Below are 21,606 nucleotides of genomic sequence, written 5' to 3'. Positions count from 1 at the left end.
ACACAAAGCAAAGCACTTTGGATTAAATAAGAACACACTGGATGCTGCTCTCCTTTTGTTACACAGAGCACTAGGATCAGAAAAAGAGACAAGTCTGCCTAAAAATGCACTTCCAGGGAAAACACCCAGAAAACAGATACAAGCACAGGGGATTGGAAGTTTAATACAGAAAATCTATTTGATATTTATTAAACTTAGTTTCTCCAGTTACAGTTTTGCATTGTACAAAGCATTTTAATGACACAGTAGTTAAAAAGATCTTTACAAATTGAAATGTGATACCCTTTTCTCCAAATATTTTAATTGCCATAAATTTGTTTAAAAATACACATTAAACGCATGTTTCAGACACTAAACTTTCTATAATCTCAATACCACAAAATACATAGAATATACTATACAGATGTGGAAAAAATCTAGTTAGTATATAATACTTTGCTCACCATTAACAGCTTTATTACGTGAAATGCACATACTGACTTAGAAATCCTAATTTTGAGCCCCAAAGTACCCTTTGAAATTTCAAATGTATTGCAACAAATAAAATCACAGTTTGTTTATTTTTTTCAGGTTTTGGTTGAAGACAGATGCCCAAATCTTTTGATAGAAAACAAAATGTAACACATGGACTTGTCATGTACAAAGCATAAAACAGAGACATCCCATTAGTTACTAACAGTACCTTTCTGTAGGATTAATCAGGGCTTCATTTATAAGTGACAGGTTAAAAGTTACCTCCCCCCCCCAGCCCTCCCCCAAAAGAAAAACCCCTTCTTCACCAAATAATAATTTCAAATAAGATAAAGGATTTTTAATAAATATATAAGCACTTTATCCTCCATATACAAAATTTTTTTAAAACAATTTAAAAGGGGGACCAGATACAAATGTCAGGAACTGTGCTTGAAGAGTCATTCCTGGTCCTTAGAGTTGAGTTTGGGATGTGGAATGCCAAGGCAGCCCCAAGGAGCTGCTGCAGCAGCACTGTGCCCCCAGCTCCACCACAGGAGGGTTGCATATAAAACTGAAGACAGGGAACACTGCATTGCCATTTTCCTACATTGGCTGGAGTTACACCAGGAATGGGCACATTTCCATGAAGTTTCCAGGTGAAATAAAACAGGTGAAGCGTGGACATACAGACAGCCCAGCTCACTCCATGCTGCAGCACAGCAGCTGGAATTGCTCAGACAGTGGACTGAGGGACACTCGGCTGAGCCAGCGGCTCTGGAGGGTCCAAGGGGAACCCAGCTCTGCCACACTCCCCCTGAGAGCAATTCCTGATGGCACAGGTGCCCCTTCCTTCCCTGCCTTCCCCTCCCAAATGGCACCACAGACCGAGTCCTCAAACAGCATCGGAGCTGGACACACCACGATTCCCCAGTGACAACTTTCCTACTTGGGAAACCCTCTCCTGGAATAGCTCTGGCTCTGTGTGAGTTGGCGAGCAAAAGCTCTGGCTCCTCTCTGTACTTTAAGATGTCTGGCACTAACTTTGTTGATTGGAAACACGGGGTTTTCCGTAACACTGACACATCAGATGGAGAAATTTAAACCCTGACCGAAGGATTTGTCGGAAAGGTAAGAATTTGGAAGTTGTTTACTCCCCAATGGGTAATTCAAACTCGACTTGCTCAGGCCCTTGTGGATCTGCCTCAATACAAACACTGCAGTGACAGCAAAGATCTGTTCAGAAAATTACATTAAATACAACAAAGGTAGTTTCTCTCTCTCTTTCCAGCAGTTTGCCATTTGGGCAAACTCCATAATTCTCTGCCTACGGCTTTATTTTACTTGCCCCAGGCAAGTGCTACATCATTCCCATAAATTCTGACTCTCTGTGTGTAGGGGCCATTCATAAATACATTTCAGGGCATTTTTTGTTACCACAGCAATCAAGCCTCAGCAATCTAAAGGAATATACATTGCACTCCTGGATAATATGCAATATTTATCACCAATAAGATGGTGACTCAGCACTCAATAAATAATATATCAATATAGTCAGTTGCACCATAATCTAAAAACAAGTATAACATATACTTTGGACAGACTGAGTCATATATATATACATATATATTAAAAGACACATACAATACAAATTGCATACTGCCATCAAAAGCCAAGGAGAGCCATCCGCCCGCTCTGCTTTATGGCTACGAGATTCAAATCAAAACAAAACTCTCGGGCTGGTTTACTCTGGTGTCCTGAAGATTTGTTTGGAATTATAAATGGTTGCACCTTATCACCTGGAACCTGCAAGTCTGAGAGCAAAGTCAAACAGCTGAGCAAGCCTAGTCTGATTGAGCCATTCTTAAGATTCACCAACTGGGACCACGATCAGCGAGGGAATTAAGATTACGGTGTTGATATGTATTAATATACACCTGTCCAGGGAATGATTTGGGAAGCCAGAAGCTGGGGAGTCCCTCCTTAGTCACCACTGAGATGAGTGTTGGTGCTGCAGTGACCTGCACTCCCACTGTGGTGCTGGAGGTGCGGAAGGACAGGAACAGACCCTCCCCTCACCTGGGCAGAGGGATTGAAACCTAGGACATACTTGCTTATTTTTTTTGGCTATGAGATCTGACTAAGTTCATAACTTTCCTCTTGGAAACAATGGTGGATCCCAAATTAACATATGCTTTTGGAATTGTGAAGGTTAAACTGATCTGTTTGCAACAGCCCCAGATGCACAAGGCATTTCTGATCCATTACCAAGCCCACTGCAGATCTCCTGCACCAACAGGACACATGGGACAGCACTCCAGAGGATATTCCACCACGGAGCACCCTGTTCAGCTGGGACACTTCCAACCAGCTCAGGTCCACATTTTGACATGATGCAAAAAGCCTCCTGTCCATTTGAAGACAATTTCTAAGATCCAATGATCTGGGGATAAGCGATGCATTTTTAGGAGACCAATTTAGCGTGACACCAAAAGGTATTTGTGGGACTCTAGTTAAGGAAAAAAAATTCCCAGAGATGAGACCATTCCTGCTGAGAGCAATGGTGACTGTGCACAAAGGAGCAAGCCAAGAACAGCCATGCTGGCTAGTGCAGCACTACACACAAAACCAACCATGAATGCAACTTCTACAAAGGTTTTCTACAGCGTCAGAGGTGTGCGAGGCACTTCAGAGTAGGAAAGGAAACACAGCTGACAGTGTCCCATGCCCACGACAGGGAGTTTGAGGGTACAGAGTTCTGTCTCCAACAGCAAAGACTAACAGAAACGTGACCTTGCACAGTGATTCCATAAAAAGGATGCTCCAACAGACCTGAAGAGTCAATTCAGCGACCAGGGAAAACCACAGGCCTGTTACTCAATGTATCAATCCGGACGTAGCAAAGCTTTTCTGGAAGTACAAAACACGCTGGGACGCAAAGGAAGCTCTACGAATATGCAGCTACCTTGTAGTAGGTTACTAATTTGCAAAACTTCTAAACTCTTAAAGCCCATAGGACATACTGCAGTACTAAGGAGCGTAGAATTCTATTCCTTCTCTCGAGGTTGCCGTGATTTTGGCACTTAACTACACCTACACAAAAAATTTAGTGCAATAATTTTCCTGAACATGCACGTTCATATCTGGTACAGAATAAAGGGTTCAATGGGAGAGAAAACAAAGCAGCATTCCACAATCTCACTCCAAAGGATTCAGAGTTGGACTCTTGGAAAGGAGACCACCGCGATGAGTCAGTTTGTGTGACAGACACTGGGACTTGGAAAAAGGAAATGGAATTTTACCCAAGTACTGCAGAAGACCACTGCATACAGTATACCTGGTCCTGCTGTAAAACATCTTGTAAACAGTTCATAAAATCTTCATCTAAAAGTAAGGCATAAGGCACACCAGACATGTTGGGGGCACTAAGCAATACTGAAAGCAGTAGCATTTGAAACCTTTTACTCAGACAAGCACCTCATGTGAAAGGTACTTTGGTTTGCACTCTGAGAGCAGCCAACTGCAACTCCAGAACCATTTGTGTTGCACTGAGTGAATGTTATGCTCCATCAAATGTTAACAGGACCTTCATTACCACGGGGTAAAGCCAAGTTTTAGATCCATTCTGCACCAGAACAGTCATTTCCCTGCAGGAGCAGGTGAGCTTCCACCCCACGGTGGCTGCAGCACTGCCAGCCTGTAGTGTCCATCACCCAGCAGACCCCAAGAAGACAAAATGGACCTCGAGTTCTACTAAAGATTCCTGGTTTCTCAGTCAATGGAAAAGATGCAAATGACAGTTCTGGTAGGAATTTAACTACTGTTGAGTTTTAACCACAAAGTTCACCCATTTTGTAAGTGTCAAAAAGTGACAAGCACGGAAACAAAAGGTATTTTAAATGAAGAGATGCAAAAAAGCACAAGATTGTCCTTTTCCAAAGCCTTTCCTGTTTGCATCGCACCCATCGGACTGAAGGTCATTCCTACACCATTACTTGGATGTTACATTAAATGCAAATTACTGTAATGTTTTGTGATTGTTATAGTGTTAATTGATGGCTTGAAACTGCCTTGAAAACAATCCAAGTCAGATCCAGCTAAATATTTCTCCATATAAATTTCTTTATAATTCATTTAAATGAAGTATCTCAATACGTAGAAGAATATCTGGAACTTTTCTATTTAGTACAAATTCTGCAATAATAAATCTGTAGTTGTCATTTATTAGTCGACTCATAGGCATTAGGCATGAGAAGTATGGTGTCCCTACACGTTAGAACCTATCAACCCTAGTTCCTTTTACAGGCTCTATCACCACAAGACATTACAGAGTAACAAAGCTCACAAAGTACTTAAATAAAGTGTCTAGGTTTAATTTCTAAGTACTCAAAAGGGAAAATTTAGGGAAGAAGAAATAGCTAAAGCCAGCCCCCAATGGGGCTTTTCAAAATTAAAATTACAAAAATTAAAATAAATAGGATTTAAACTGACTATTTGTGTATTGTGACTGGAATTCCAATGATCTATCCATGACAGATCAGCAAAACTACACCTTTCATGTAGCAAATTTTAAAATATTTAAATAACTTAAACCGGGAATACTGAAGAAGTCCATGAACCAGCTGATTTGGGGTTAAACACAAAACACAAATGAGGATGGGAGACATGGGAAAGCATTCCTTGCTCTTAGTGTCAACTAAGCAATGTGTTATGGCAGTCTTCCTTATTGACATGACACAGTGTTGTGGAGAGAAATCAGAGGCAGCGAGAAAAATGGGTTTGATTTTGGGTTCCTTCAGTTCCAGCCTCACTTGGCATCGAGGCGCAGCCAGTGCAGGCCCTGCCGGGTGTAACGCACCAGCTCGGTCATGATGCTCGTGTTAAAAACCAGAGGGCCCATAACTTTATCCAGTTCAGCAAAGAACTCTAAAACAACAGAAACACGAGTTAAATAAGCACATTTTGGAATATGGGAAATACAACACCCAACCGCCCTGTATTTTCAGCGTGAAGCTTTTGGATTAAGAGAAACAGGAGTGATGAGAGATGGTTGAGCGGTGGAAGAGTAAAGGAAAAAAGGTTTTTCCTAATAAATTTCTTTACTCTTTTGCAGAAGACTGGTTGGAAATGATAAGACTATTCAACTATTGCCAAACTTCCTTGGCTTTCCCCCTCAAACGTGTACTTCACTTTAGAATTTCAGAACGGGAAATACACCAAGTTCCTCTTCCTACACTGAACAATTTACAGGAAATGCAACTAAGATTTTTACATCTCCAACACCACCTTGACAACCACAACACCCAGCTCAGGTAATCCCTTCAATCCAAGGTGTAAATTTCTACCTTATTTTGCAGAGGACCTGGTTCAGCATCCTGGACACCATTAACTGCCTCTCCGAAATCGAAAGCCCATGAGTGTTTGCACCCTCTGGAATGCCTGAGGTTATAAAGCACCTGTGCCAGTCCTTACCTTTCTGTTCTCTTGCCAGCTGTTCAGCTTGTTCCCAAATTTCAGTGGCATAGAGGAAGTTGGACGTGACCTGGACGTAGCTGGCAGCCATCTGATGGATCCTCTGCGGGATCGTCACCGAGGACCCGCTCCCTGAAGGATTGGCTGCCCCAGAAGAGTAATTTCCTGAATTCCCTGGAGACAGCTTTGGAGAGACTGGAGACGGCATCCCGACAGGTTTGCTGCTCACCCAAAGGGGAAGATTAAATTGGAAATGCATGAATACACGAACTTTCAACACCTCATGCTGTGAGACACCCTCTCTGCCCACACTGAGGGTGTGGGATGATCAAGCACTCCCACTTTACACATCAAAAATCAGGATTTGCCCTACAACAAATTAAATGCTCGAGGTAGTAACTGCTGAGGATCCTTCAGCTCTTACTTGTAGCTTACAAAACCCAATAACCAAACCTCTTCATCTCTTAATTCAATAAAATCTTCAATTCATTGTTTAAATAAATTGAACCTTAAAGAATGAAAAAAATTACATCACACTGCCATAATATTACATTACATAATTACATTATATAATATTACTGCACATAACACAATGGAAATCTGAAATGCCCTCCTAAAACTCATTGAAAGATTTATCAAAGGTCCTTTCTTGGGTTTAAAAGAACAGAAGTAAATTGCTAAACGAGGGGACAGACAGAGCTGCAAGTACTTGTAACCATTTGGACTTGTAACACTAATAAAGCTCTTGTTTTGGGGGGAAAAGTACTAAAGTAAACAACAAAACTCAATGAGATAAGTAACTTGTGGGTTAATGACCCATTTTTTTGCCTGACAAACCCTGCACAGCAACATCACCAGCAGCAGTCTCTGTTCTCAGAATAATTACACAAAAAAATAAATCAAAATCCACACCCTTAGAACTATTACCCCAAAAGCTGCTCTCTGAGCACCTCAGGCACACAGGGAATACAGAAAATGTGCCACAAGTTGAGAAATATAGGTAACAGTTTTTACTACTCACCTTCCCATACCAGGTGATGGTGCTTGAGAATTATTGTAGCAATTCTGTTTGGAGAAAAAGACATTTGTCACCTGATTTATGTTTATAATTTATCTAGTTACATTTTATCTGGTTATTTACTTGGTTATTTTTGACCAAATTGATTTTTGTAGTTTTTCTTTTAAGCAACATTCTCAATAATATCACAGTATTTATCAACGGAAATTTGGGAAAAGATCCTTTTTTCCTAATGACTGAAGACATGAATTAAGGGGTTATTTTAGGAACACAAAGAAGGACTGGAGTGGTCCTCTGCTCTAACCGTTAGATACCACTGTCCCTTACGGGAACATTTTGGTTTTTTCAGCCTTTTAATAGAATGAAATCTGTTACTGCTGGCATTGAACAATTAAAAGATCCCCCAAATTTATTAAAGAAGACAAAATTAACAGAGAGTTGACATGCCCAGACCAGCAGGGTTATGACATCCAAGCTGTCTCTGCCCAGCTTTAAACTACTCAACTTTTAATATACTTTCAAGGTTCAGTTCTAAATGGGTGTATTCCAAGTTCACATGTAGAGGTCTGAAAATTGGATCTGGGAATTTTAAATTATGTAGAGCTTTAATATCATTAGGTTTTAATATTCTAAGAAAATACACCTGCAATTACCTTCAGATGTTCAGTCAGAGTTTTTGAGTATTTCAATGCACTTTCCTTTTTCAGTTTGAAAAGCCTCAGGTACAGCAGAGCTTGGCACCGAAGGCTGACCACAGACAGGACAAAAAACAGTCAAGGTCAGGTTTAGCATAACTCAGTGGGTTTCAAAAATCTAACAGCTGTGCTCTTAAAGTTTTCTCTACCAACTCAACCAAGAAAATCCACAACCACCTTTAAATTCTCAAGGAAACTGAAACAGCTTCATAAGCCTCAAGCTGAAACTTTACCTTTCAGTGATTTTGCTGATATAATGAGCTTGGGAGACAATACAGTGATTTCCTAGACAAGGGTTTCCTCTATTTTTCACCTGTATCAGGACACTCTGAGCACTCTGCCACAGCCTCCCCTTTCCCTTCCCCCTGAACCAAGGGGTTCCTGTCCTCCATACCTGTTGCAGACATTCCATTAAAACCTACAGGGCTACTGACAGTTCTTACAGCCAGTCCAAATGGTGAATTATCCCCGGAAGTGCACAGGATTGACCCCCATCCTCTCTGCTGTTACTCCTTAAGTGTTTCAAAGACTTAATCTTCATGAACATCCCCTCTGCCCCCATTTACAGCAATCAGATATACAGCATAAATCTTTATGTACAGCCAAGTGAAAACCTCATGTATTTGGTTCAGAAACACCCCAGAGCTCAGTGGAACACAGCACTTCATGCAGATAAAACATGTGAAATCCATCAGGGCACTGTATGAAGTGCAGAACACACGTACCAAAGCACTGCCAGCCTTTTGTCCGCAGCCGTCGCATCCGGTGCCAAGTAATTCTTCAGTTTCATAGTGTATCTGCAAACAAAGGCATCAAGTGAACCACAAAGTAAAAATTACAGTTTCATTTATCAATCACAAAACACTGACACGCTTATGAATTTCTGATTTCAACTGTCTTCACCATTTTAGGAACCTCTCTCAGACTCTAAACAAAACACTAACTGGGCAGTAACCGGAATTATTTTGCTTCTCATGTGTTACTCGTTGTAGAGAGACTTCAAGAGCCTTAGCAGAAACCATCTCAACCTTCATGGAAACACTTCAAACCTCAGCAACTGGAACAAACTGGTCAGTGATCCAGTTTTAGTGGGGAATGACAACAGATCTCAAAAGCTGGTGGCCAAACCTCAGTCCATCTGACAGCTCTGATTCCCAGGCCCCTTCCCCACCCACTTGTCTTTGTATGTGCTTTGCAATGCTTACTTGATTAATTCCACAGTTTCTGAATACATAGGGAACGGGGACTTGGATTCCTGAGCATTTTTCTCCAATGCATTCCCACACTCAATGAAGGACACGACAGCATCCAGGTAGTACACGGCCTTCTCAAACCTGTCCGACTGTGGAGAGGGGAGAGACACTTTTAGGGACGAAAAGCAGAGAGAAGTACAGGAAAGTTCCAGTACAGAGGGGCAGCAAAACGGCAAAGGCAGCAAACCAACCCCAGGATAACGTGCAAACACTGGGTAATGTTGGAGATTAACTTACCAAAGCATCTGCATTGTGTTTCAGCTTCTTTGCTTCTTGCAAATAATGATCAGCTGAGTAAGTCCTGCAAGAGAGGACATGGATTTAGGGACTCAGCCCCACCCATATTTCATGGCCTTTTATTACTGAAGCTTCTTGGTGTTGCCAAATTTCAGATTTTTTTCTGTTCCTAACTCAAGCAACACTATGATAAAACTGTTTACATAGTTTCAAATTAGTTCTCTAGTTTCAGGTAATTCAAAAAGTATTTCAAGCAAGTTGATTACCACACAGGAATTAGTTCAATTTACAGCATTTGACAGCCAAGCAAACCAAACACTTGACCAACAACAAGGGCATGGGAAGAAAAAAGCCACAAAATTTGAGGGCAAATTAAACCAGCACCGTCAGGACTTATATTGCTAAGGGTGTGAAATATATAAAATTATGACAGAATAAATCAAGATGCATTCAGGTGTTAATTGCCTTTGCTTTGCCACCTGGGACAATCAATGCTTAACGATTTCCTCAACTAGATGAGCACAAGGAGTCATAAAAGTGTAATGATTCATTTCAATCCATTAACATATTCCGTACAAGTTGATTAAAGTTTGCAATAAATTATCCCATCCATCTTATCTTACTTGTCAAAGAATTAAAGATATTTGAAATGAACATTTTTACCAGACCCCTTACAGGAAATTGATGTCATTACAAAGCAACAGTTAATATTAACAAGATTCTATAACTGTAAAATTGTTTCAATCAGTTCTAATCTGATGAAATCCTAAAATGGCTCCGTTATAACCACAAGGTTAGAACATGTCACAATTACTGTTCCTTGCAGTAGGCTCTCCTTATGGCTTCCTATACTTCCATACAATTTCAGGTTTTAATTTTTTAATAAGTTTGATCTTATCTCAATTTCTTGGCTCTGTTTTATCTTGGGATAATCACAAAATCCCCATAAACTGTTTTGTCCTAAATGATTGTGTATCCTAACCATCATATGGTTACAACTTTTTCTATTTCTAAAGAGCTTTTAACCAGAAAGCTACTATTATATTTGGTCCAAAGATAATTTCATCTGTAGAATGAATTTAAAGAAGTGCTTTCAGAGTAAACCTTGTGCTGAGATCTGAGTTGGCACAAATGAAACCTGAAGTCTGCACAAGATGAAGAAGTACTTGTTTTATTTTCCTTTCAAGGTATTTTCTTTGACAAAGAGCTTTCATGTCAGATCTTTTGTGAAGCAAAATGACAACTCTTCTCCATGAGGAGCTGGCTGTGCTTGAGATCTGCAGCCACAGAGAGGGAAAGGCAATTTTCTGTTCTTACCTATCATCAAAAACGAGCTTTGCTCTCCTTGACTTTGCACTTTCCGTAGCCTGAGCAGTGGCAGGAGGGCAGCTGGAGGAATTGTTCACAATCTTTTCCTGAAAGGGAAATCAATGCCAAATAATACATTTAAAGAACAGTTAAATTTCCTCTGCCTTCAAGAGAAGCATTTGTTGTGTAAATTTCTCCCCTGACTTCACACATTCTATGCAACAAGGACAGTTTGCAGCTGCCTGAGCTGCCACTGAACACAGGGAATACATAATCAACTTCCAGGAGGCTCCCACCTAATGCTGGCAGAGCAGACACCAGGCTGGGATGGAGCTCCTCACTCCAACCCTCTCCATCAGAGGAAAGAACGCAGCCAAGGCTTTCTAAACAGACTTAGATCCAGGAAATTCCTCCCTCAATCTCCCATGTCACTGTTTCTAAATTTTGTTCTTCCACTCTAACGAAGAGATGATGAGGATTTTGATTTCTCATTTCTATAAACAACACATTCTGCTGAATGCATTTGCCTTGAAAAAAAACCCCACAGGAGTAGGTACTACTCTGAGAAAGGTATGAGTAAGCACAGCTGAAGTGTAAAATGATAAACATATCACAAATGTACAACTGGCTTTGGGACACTTATATTTTTAAATTCCATCACATCTAAATATCTTCCCAACCTAAATCTCTTAAAAACCATTTTCTGCACCATCTTCATAACCATGTTTTTTCCCCCCCAACCACAGAGAGCACTGTAAATTCCTGAGCTGGAGGTAAAATTATCTTTCTGAGCTCTTACAATGTCATAAAATGAGAGCTACAGCTTCCCACCCAGCACTGAGCATGGACCAAGCTCCTGCTCTCCTGCAAAACCAGGACAAGTTCTATATCTGCTCTGAGGAGACAAGAGTAACTTCATTGTTCCATTTACCAGTGACAGCTTTCTAGCAATATTTCTCATTAACCAATTAATACACAGGCAGCATCAGTCACCAGGAGATGACTAAGACTAAACTAATTGCATTAATTAACAGAAGAATTTGCAGGATAATCATTAGTATTCCACCTCTCCCCCAAAGTGTTTTCTAATTTATGGATTTCCAAGGCACCTAAGCACTATGACACAAAACAATGCATACCTAATATTAATTACATTTTAACTTGAACTAAAAACTGTTTAGATCAAACTGCAGAGCAAAGGAGGAGGTTTAAGGCATGTACAGAGTCAGCCCTTTACCTTGGCTTCCTTGGCACTACTGGAACCCTTCCCCTCTGTCTTCTTCTGCTTGGAAGAGGAGCTGCTTTTGCTGCCACTGCTGCTTTCCTTGCCTGGGTTGCTGCTGGATTTTAAGGATGATGACTGACTGACCGTCCTCTTCCGGGACCCGTGTTCCTGCTTGGAATCTTTCTGTAGGACTGGGGCAGCAGGAGATGGCAGTAAATCCTTCTCTTTAACAGCACTTGGCTTTGAAGACCTGCACAAAAGGAACAAATTCAGGGTTAGGGTTTCTTTCCTTAAAAAAACAAACCCAAAACCAACCCAACAAAAACAACCCAAGAAAACCCAACACACAAAACTTCGATTTTTAACTTTTAAACTGAAAACCCCTTGTTTTTTAAACAAGACTTGGCAAACCAGCTATAGAGAAAAGGAGAATAATTTTGGAGAATAAGTTTCTTCAAAGCCAGATTGAACTCGTTTTCACCATTTTATTTGTTCTGACCTGAAAACACAGGCAAAACTAGACAAGTTCTAACCATAAAACCACACCCCTACACCAGTTCTTAAAAAAAACACCCTAAACACTCACAATTTCAGCACTGCAAGCCAATGTCAGCGCCAGGCTGTCTGTGCAGACCAGCCAGCCAACAGCTCCAGGGAAAGATGCTCCAGATAAATCACTGGAACCCAGGGAATGGGAAAACTTCCTCAGTGCAGCCTTTCAGGACAGTCTTACTTTGGCTGCTGAGGGATGCTGTTGGCTATTCCTGGCTTCCCATAATTATTATTTCTACACATTATTCCTATAAAATCATAGAGTTTCATTTAATTAAGTGTCCTTCAGAGAACTGCACTGGCAATCAAGGAAATATCAGAAATAGTAGGTGAAAAAGCAAAATCAAGCTAGAAATGTATGCCTTCATTCCACATCTGCTTCCTAACAAACACTAAGACACTGTTTAATTCAGGAGGGGCAAAGAAGAGTTTTAACATGTGATGTGCTGCAGTTTCTCACATATTTGCAATTTGGCAATTACTCACTAGAAATATTATCCATGGCACAATCACACCAGTTTTCAATTGCCTGAACTGAAACAGCATTTTCAAAAGGCAGTGGAAAAAATTTACTCTTTTCTGTGAATTAACACTGATCAAGAAATAAATCAAATAAATCAATTGCAAAAAGCACGGGAAATTCAGAAATAACATATTAAACAGTGTTGCTGATTTGCTATTTCCGTATTACTTTGCTTTTGGGTCACTCTCTCTTTTCTTTAGCTAAAGTTCCAAGCTAAATTGATAGAGGCTAAATCCATGGATCCAAAGCTCAGTGCTATCAGCTTCCAAGACAAAGTCAGTTGTGCAATTTACTCCCAGTTTACAAACTTGCTAAATGAAGAATTACCAGATTGGGTTAATTTAAATGCACAGATTTTGCAAGATCAAAAAGCCAGCTGCAGGGCTGCTTTCTAAACCAAAACCAGCTCCACTGTGTATTAGAGAAAACCAGGAAGCAATCACCTGACTTCTGTTAAGTAACACAATTGTCTTTGGCCAATGTTTTTGGGTATGAAAATTGATTTCCACCAACTAATATCAGAAACTCTGAAATAAATTTTTTTGAAGGTAAGAAATAATGAAATTTTACTAAATGATTAAGGAAACACTTGTGGTAGGGGAGTGGAGAAGAGGGTGCAGGCAGGCACCATCCTCTCCATGACAACCCTGAGCCTTCAGTGTTGGGAACAGCCAAGATACTCACTCCCTACTGCTGGAAGTCTTGTGTCCTGATGGAGCTTTTTCTTCCAGTTTCGTTTTCTTGCTTTCACTGGCTCTGTTTTCATCCTCATTCTGAGTAAAGCAAACAAGAAATACATCCAGGAAATATCCACTTTTACAGCTTCACTGACAGTGGCAATATTTCACATTAAGAGACCTTAATTAGCAGGTGTTTCACAGTGTACAGAGTAAAATACACACAGACCACAAAAACATGACCTACAGCATCTAATCCTTATCAAATATTTCACCAGACCCTGATATTGGAACAAAATGAAAAACCAAGTCTGGCTACTAAACTACAACCTCCATAAAAGCAGTAGCAGCCAAGTTGTTCATTTTAGCACAAATATATTATCATCATGAAATACAAGAAAAATCTGCCAAAGGCTTTGGCAAAGATCAGGAGACAGATTTTATGTTGTAGGGTTTAAAGAGTGTCTTATGAATGCCAGGAAAGGGTAAAAATCTAATCAGTCTATTAAATTAAGCTCAGAGATGTTGAAGACTATATATTAATATAAATTTTAATCCTGAAGTCAAAGGATCTTGAAGATGAATTTCTCAAGTGTCTTCATGGAGCACTTGAGGGATCAATACAGTGAATAAATGGAAAATGAGGCCACAGAGGAAATCCCCTGGTAACACATCCCACATTCAGACCCAAAAGGTTTCTGTTTTGTGACACTGATGCTGCAACCCTGAGCCTTGTGACCAAGGAAACACAAGAGCAAACAATGAGTAGACCTGTGGTGCCAGTTGTGTTTGGAGCACTCAAACCTAAAACGGGAGGGATGGGGAAAAGGGGAATTCTTTATTTGCCTCACACAGGATTCCATCCTCTCTGGTGGCACCAGGAAGCCTCACAGTAATCAGAGGCTTCCCAAAAATGAAACACCAGACTGTTTTCTGGGATAAAACCTAAATTAATTGGTCTTACCAAAGCATTCTGGTTAAGATGTGAGAGCACAGATCTTTAATGCTCTAACTCCAAATGTGTACTGAAAGGTGTAACTGATCAAAGAAAGAAAAGTCAGTGAATTCAGACCCATTGGAGCATGCAGGTGCATTCCCAGGAACATCAGGAATTATACAGCAACACTTGCAAAAAGTAATTATTCACTGTGCTGGTCAGTGTGATCCCCTTTTTACAAAAAAACCTCTTTTTCTGACTTCATTTCTTCAACTAGAGAAAATAGGAAACTTAGGAATAATAGAGGACAAACCTCTGTTTGCGGTTACATGTCAAGTCTCCCAGATGACATTAATTTCAGCAAGTGATCAAGTTTACTTTGGTTGCTCAGTGGGAAAACTGGTTTAACTGAAATTATCTATCCCCTCAAATGACTCTCTGAATGATTTCACAGAATCCTTGGATTGCAGATGTCAACAAAGTCTCACAACCACTGCCAAATCCCTGTCAAAATCAGAGCAAAATCCAGAGTAGCACAGGGATTTCTGAATCCCCGATCCAGGGTTTCATGGCCCTAAATTCACAGACACCAGATGTTTATAAAAACTGAAAGTGGATCACTCAGTCCATCTGACAGTCCCATGTTTGCTCTGTCCGTGTGTTGAGGTTTCTAAAAGCAGTTTAAAATTACACCATCAACTACTTCTGACATATTCCTCCCAAGAGTACTATTCCTCCACTGATTCCTCTCCATTTTACTGCCTCCAGCCACCCTTGCTTTTTACTTATAGTTGAAGACATTAAATGCTTTTTCTGAAAAAGATTGAATATCATTATGGAGAGATCCCCTGCTCCCAGTGAAGCAGCACCCCAAGATCATGTTTTCTGCTGCTGCCACGCCCAAGGTGCAGTCCTGCCTCATCCCTTATCCTGGCAGTAGCCAATTCCATAGTTCAGGGAGCTGATCGAGATGAAAACTGACTTTTTGTTTGTTTTTTTTTTTTCCCAGGTGGATTTTCCACTGGATCAGCTGCCTATGCTGGCCTGCAGGGCACGAGGAGTTGGTGCCAGGTCAAGGGGAAGCGGGAGAGGGCTGGATGCAGAGCTCAGAGGCACAGAATGTGTGTCACCTCCATGAGCTCTGGGTACAGGGCTAACAAACACTGCTACAGGGGTGTCCTTCCTCCAAAAGAAAATCCCAACAGTCTCTCCCATGAGAGGAGATGATCCATGTGTTCTACACAAACAGGTAGCAAAGCCATTCCTAAATCGCTCAGTTGCTACACTGAGGTGTGATCTGGGTTCTGGGATACACACAATCCACTGTGGGCTGAGGTAACAGGCAAATCTCTCTACAGAATTATCACCTGTTTGTGTTTCCTTTTGCCTTTTGTAGAACTTTTGTCCGACGGCTGTTTCTGGGACTCCCTGGGGTGCTTCTCCGGGGCGCTTTTCTTCTCCACTTTGGGTGCATCAGCATCCTTGTAAGGCTTCCCTGGTATTCGGGATAAGAGGCTCAGGTCAATCTTCACAATGAGTGGGTACCTTTCATCAGGATCACTGAGTGGTGAAAGAAGCTCTTTCTCTTCCATAGGAGAGAACATTCTTTGCCGAAAAAAGCTGTCATCCTCCTCCATGGAAGATTTAACAGGAGTCCTATTGCTCTCAGAGTATTTGGGTGTTTGTGATGAAGGAGGCAGACTCTCATTTTCATCTGAATCAGAGGATGAGGTATCTGTTTCGATGAATTCCCTGGATTTCTGGGCAGATTTGCTTGAAGCCTTGTATTTCTTTTTCTCTGTTGTAGGCCGAGGGGAAGACTTGGGCTCTTTCTTTATATTGGGTTTCCTGGAGCCTTTTGTGGCCGCCTTATGCCTGTTTGAAGGGATATTTGTTGCCATATCTACTGGGGTTTCACTTTCTATTTTAAGACCTCCTCTAGGCTCTTCCACAGATGTCTTTTCTGCTTTCTTGGGCTGTTTTTTCCCCACAGTCCTCCTCTGTGCCGAGCTGTCACTCTGGGCAGGTGATTTCTGCCTGCCCCGACTGCTCTCCGAGCCCTTCTGGGTGGGTTTGGAATCTCGCCCTGGTGTAGAAGAAATGGAATCCTTGGATCCACCTTGATCAGTGTACCCACTCCCTGTGCCCTGATCCCGTCCCTCTTTTTTGTAGCCTTGGGAGGATGGAATATTGCTGTCCACGGAAGAAGCTGGTGACACTTTATGGGAATTGACTTTGTTCAACCAGTTATCCAGTTGCCACTTGTTTGTCGGTGGTGGCTCTGGCTAAAAACAAATTAAAAAACAGAGTTAGAGAAGATATTTCATTTTTCATTGCATTTCTTCCATCTTTTCCATGGGATAGCTGTATGATGCTGCACACCAAAGCAAGAGGTGCACCCAAACACCTGAGATAAATAACAAATGAAATACCGGTATAAATAACAGCTCAACTTTCCCTTCATCTGGAGCAGCTGCTATCAACAGGCAGGATTTGATGTCATAGTTTTTTAAGGTACTGTTATTTAACTTCTGCTTTCCAACAGACAACTGGTGGTACAGACCACCTCCAATTTAAACACCAGGTGTCTGTTTATATAGAGAATTGTCATACCCAACTACAAGTCCTTCGGCAGAAGAACAGTCCAGCTTGAAAAAGAACCCACATTGGTCTATTTATTTTTTTCCAACAGTTTGAGAATTTATTAATCTTTCCTGTGTTAAAACTGAGCATTAATGCCAAGCATGGGCCAAACCCTACCTCGGGGGATGCACTCTGGGAGGGTTCATTGGCTTCACTGTCACTGGAACTGCTTTCACTCTCCGAGTCAGATCCTGAGCTGCTTTCAGAGCCACTGTGGCTGCTCGAGTCATCCCTGGAGTTATCTGCTCCTTCACTGTTATGCTGGGAAGGTTCAGAATTACTGAAAGAAAAATGGTGAAAACCAAACATTACCCAAGCCCCAGATACATCCTAGAACTCCTTTCATTAGAAATTACAAAATATAAAATTTTAACTAACATTGACTAGAAAATGCAACATAACTGAAGACAGTTCATTGTGGAAACAGCCAAACTTTGTTTTTTCCCTGCTTCCCAAAGTGGTAAGTGTAATTTGCAGGATAGACACTATTTAATCACCGATTAAATTCTAATCACCTTTTGCTTTAATACAAGACAAAGGACAAATATGAATTTTGGAAATGAGCTCAAGCCAAGACTGCTGACTAGGCTGAATATCTTTCCTCTCTTTCCTATGCTGCAATCCCCCAGGAATTCCTACCTTCCAGGTGTGCTCCTTGGCACTGTCTTATCGCAGTCCTGCAATTAAGAAAAACAGCATGAAGCTTCTAGAAGTTATTTTAGGCTTGTATACACAATTAAGTTGCAAGACATCAATTTAGAGCCTTTCATTTTTTTAATATAGCATCTTCATTCAGTATTTGCAGCAGCTTAAATTTATCTGCATTTTCCTTACACAGAAAGAAAAGCAAGAGTTATTTTCTCCAGGTTTTCACCATAAATCTCTATATTCTGACTACAGTTGTGAGAATTCCCATTTCTACCACTAATTAATAACACGTTTCCATCTTTTTGAATCAGATGATTCAGCATTTCACAATGCTGAAATCCCAAAATGCCCAGGGTACTTGGAGTTCACTGACTAAATGCATTATCTCCAAGTTTTCCACATGAAGAAAATCAAGTACTAGAACTGGGAACATGAAGAAAAGAAACACCAGAGGAGTGAAGTTACTGCTGGGCAGCACAGACATACAGGTATTTTTATTTCACATGCTAAGGGCCATTTCTGGTAGAAGCTGCATAAAGTTAATACCAAAAAGAGTAAAAAAGAGATTTTTTTTTTTAATAAAAATAAAGGTGCTGCTGTACTCCCAGTGACATATAGAGCACCTCTTATCATCCCAAACACAGTCCCAAGGTACCAATGCACAGAGATGTTCACACCATGAACTCTTTAGCTGGAATGGCAGAACATGAGGGTTCCATCTTAAATAATGAGCCATTATTTATGTTTTAAAGTACACTATTGCCATTGGTGTTCAGAGAAAGCCACGTGAAATCAGTAAACAAGAATTTATAGATAAAAGCATAATGTTTTCACAAAACAATTTTCCCCCAAGATTACATTTAGGAATACCTGAGGTTTGCCTAAAAACATTCCACTAGATTTTAGTTTCTTAATCCCAAATCTCCTGTTAAGCTGCCCAGTTTGCTGCTGGGACACTGATCCTGCTGCAGGACTGAACCATGACTGAATTCAGTGTTTTTCTGGAACTCTGATTTAAGGAACATACCTGCTCTCCATCGCTGTCTTCGCTACTGCTGAGTTTTAAGTCATCTTTCAACATACTAAGTAAAAGGGAGAAAGTGAGACAAGTTTTTCCAGGTACTTTAATTACTTTCAAAGCATTCTTCTAGATTTCAACATGCCACTGTTTATCCTACAGAGAGGCTGCGTGGGTGAAAGCCACCAGATACTATTCAAACATTTCATGTTTAAGAATGGTGAGCTGAGTCATTCTTTAGAGAAGAATAAGGATTCAGGTACTTTGACTCCTTAGTCCATTCTGCTAAATTTAGAAAGGAAATTTGACACAATTTACTGATGTGGGAGGAGGTAACTTGTATATGTTCAACTTCTTACACACAATGGCCAAGAACAGTGTTTTAAATGGAATAAAGAAAGCCAACACCAGTGGTTGCTTCCTGTCTTGTGGCAACAGTGCAACTGTCCTAAGCCATAATTAATTATTATTATTCAAAGCAATAATTACTTATGGTAGTCATACATACACTATTTCACAAGACTGAAAATACATGAGCACACTGAAAACATATTAACAGGGGTTTTATGATTAGGGAGAAATATATTTGATTATAAAAATAAAACATCTTACTCTGTCTGGTTTGATTCGCATCTGCAGAAAGAAAATGAGAAAGGATTAAAAAGTCTGACACTTCTGAGTTTTACAGTAGAGCTGTTCCTACTGATGATCTGGAAAGGAACATCCACCTCTAGGATCGTGTTCCTGAAATATTTGTCACTGCTATCCTTTTCCAAAAGATGCAGTTATCTCCTTTTTAGAGGCTTTTTTTACCAGATCATAATCACTTTTAAAAAAAAAAAAAATCATTTAAAGCTGAATTGTCATAGTAAACATCATCTAAACTTTCTTCCCAAGCATCCCAGCTCAGCATGTGTCCAATCTTGCCTCTTGTTCTCAGATGTCCTCATGTTTCCCATCTTTGGAAACAGTAAAGTTCCTCTCAGCATCTTCTTAAACTGCATGTTTTGGGGAAACTTACTGTAAATCTACATTAATTGAGGGGGGTTTCTTTTTGTTCTATTTCTTTTCCATAGGTCACGTGCTTTTTAATCTTGCCAATTCAGTGGCAGAAGAACCAGACTTAATTCTGTGACTGCATCCCAACAAATGGTAACTGAGAGCAAGTTTTCAGATTCTACTTTCATTAACATACAATCAGTCAGTAAATATTTATTTTTATGGGCATATGTGTTTGGAAACAATCTTTTAACTGCATATAATTGATTTTTAGGTATGAGAAAGGTGGACTACAGCCATCTAAAATATTCCAGTTGCTTTTAAATTTTTCTGTGTTGCTGTGTCCGTGTCCATAACTAATGGAAACATTCGTCAGTGAATTAATAGACTGAACAGAACAAACCTCACAAGATCCTAGACACAGTTTTCTGTCTCCTCCAATCCAAAACCTTTCCTTATCCTGTATTTGTGACACCTACAAGCTGCTTCCAGCTGACAGCTCTGCAAGGCACATGTTTGGTAAGTCCTGTCCTGCCCACTCTCACATGCTGATCCCCTTCTCCTGCCAGCCAAGGAGAGGATGCTGAAGTGTCTGTGCAAGAACTGACACATTCTACTAACAGCTATTTTCCAAATCTCTTAAAATATGACTGTTGTTTGTGAAATGTTTTCTCAACAGCTACTTACGATTTGGATTGATGACCATTGGATGTTTTGGACGAAGGATTGTATCGTTCTAGAGGAAGAGAAAAAGAAATGCACAGTTGAAAACTCTGGCAGCAAAAGAAGCCACTCCAAAGCTGTCACAAGGATACAGTCATGGATAAACCATGAACAGCTGAGGGGACAGGAAGGAGCAGTAACCAGGTGACACGAGGTACAAACTCCCACAGACTGAAGGAGGGAGGGAACACCAAGGCAAAGTACTAAATACAGCCAATAAATTAATCAAGAAAATCCAGAAAATCATTTAAATCATTGTTGTCTAAATGAATACACAGTTTGTTACTAATGTTGTGAAATCTGTTTTGCTTCTACTAAGATTAAACTATTGCTTTCTACATGGAGGATATGGGATATAGATCTGTCTGTTGAGCTCTGACTGTTTCAGCATCCCCACACAGCTTTTGAGTGGATGAGCAACCTCCACATCCCAAAATCTTTCTGAAACACCAATTCTGACAACAGGAATACACACTGATATCATCTGCTTTTCACTTTGGTTTTTTTCCCCCCTTCCCTTTTCTTTAATCCTGGCAAATAACTGAGTGTAGCTCAACAGAAACAAGAACTGAGACTGTTTAAAGCTTTCCAGAAAATCCAAACTGGAGTTTAAAACTGGCTCTGTGTTTTAATTAACCTTCCTCTTCCTTTACACACCTAAAGATCAGCTGCTCCTATAACGTGAGCCTATGGTTTAGCATTATGGAATTAAGCTTTAATTTGTTTCCTTAAATCCCCACTGTATCAGGTGTTCACATTAAGCTGCTTGTGAATATCTAAGAATAAACCATTCTTCTTTTACTATTTAAGCTGTTTAATCACTTCAAGAAGGAGTGGAAAGACTTTTGGAAGGTAACAGAACAAATGGATTTCAATTTTAGCTGGTATGTTACCTGCGTTAAGTGCTACTTCCAGCAATATTCAAAATAATTACACAGTTAAAAGAAATAAAACTGCTTCTGTCTAAAATCCAAAAATGCATTCTGGGACAAGAAGTTCAAGGATATTACTAAGCATATTATATGAGTTCTTGACCAGTTCTCTCTCCTGATTTTAAAATGTCGAAGTGAAAACCAAGAGTGAAACTGCAACGTCCTTTTTCTACTGAATATAAGCAAAAGCACTATTTCAGTTTCCAATATGTCCCCAAGCAGGGAGCTGGGTTTTGTAAAAGTGTTTTGGTTTAGTACTCAGCTATTTTCAATTCAATCAACCATGGAAGTATTTT

The 21,606-nt window shown here is 40.3% G+C and overlaps 1 protein-coding gene across 8 annotated transcripts in view; it reads right to left on the bottom strand.

Annotated features, from left to right (window-relative positions):
* AFF4 (AF4/FMR2 family member 4) overlaps nt 1-21,606 on the bottom strand; it is a 55,093-nt gene that overhangs the window by 4,829 nt on the left and 28,658 nt on the right. For 7 of the 8 annotated variants that reach the window (XR_001876154.1, XM_017822910.1, XM_017822912.1 and 4 more), the window contains exons 7-21: nt 20,343-20,391; nt 19,269-19,289; nt 18,666-18,720; nt 17,630-17,667; nt 17,108-17,270; nt 15,715-16,632; nt 13,418-13,506; nt 11,671-11,908; nt 10,443-10,540; nt 9,126-9,189; nt 8,841-8,977; nt 8,361-8,432; nt 7,594-7,687; nt 6,944-6,987; nt 5,923-6,143 (exon numbers count right to left, since the gene is read on the bottom strand). Coding sequence is in view for 7 of the 8 variants with exons in the window: in XM_017822910.1 (XP_017678399.1) it covers nt 5,923-6,143; nt 6,944-6,987; nt 7,594-7,687; nt 8,361-8,432; nt 8,841-8,977; nt 9,126-9,189; nt 10,443-10,540; nt 11,671-11,908; nt 13,418-13,506; nt 15,715-16,632; nt 17,108-17,270; nt 17,630-17,667; nt 18,666-18,720; nt 19,269-19,289; nt 20,343-20,391 (2,301 nt within the window). In the remaining variant the exon portion in view is untranslated. Of the gene's footprint in view, nt 1-152; nt 5,377-5,922; nt 6,144-6,943; nt 6,988-7,593; nt 7,688-8,360; nt 8,433-8,840; nt 8,978-9,125; nt 9,190-10,442; nt 10,541-11,670; nt 11,909-13,417; nt 13,507-15,714; nt 16,633-17,107; nt 17,271-17,629; nt 17,668-18,665; nt 18,721-19,268; nt 19,290-20,342; nt 20,392-21,606 lie in introns of those variants that run through there. The other variant, XM_017822909.1, reaches the window with a different exon arrangement.

Source organism: Lepidothrix coronata, unplaced genomic scaffold (assembly GCF_001604755.1).
Source record: "Lepidothrix coronata isolate B3197 unplaced genomic scaffold, Lepidothrix_coronata-1.0 Scaffold100, whole genome shotgun sequence".
Classification (NCBI taxonomy): domain Eukaryota; kingdom Metazoa; phylum Chordata; class Aves; order Passeriformes; family Pipridae; genus Lepidothrix; species Lepidothrix coronata.
The sequence above is the reverse complement of the archived record's forward strand: the minus strand, read 5'-3'. Positions and strand labels throughout refer to the sequence as shown.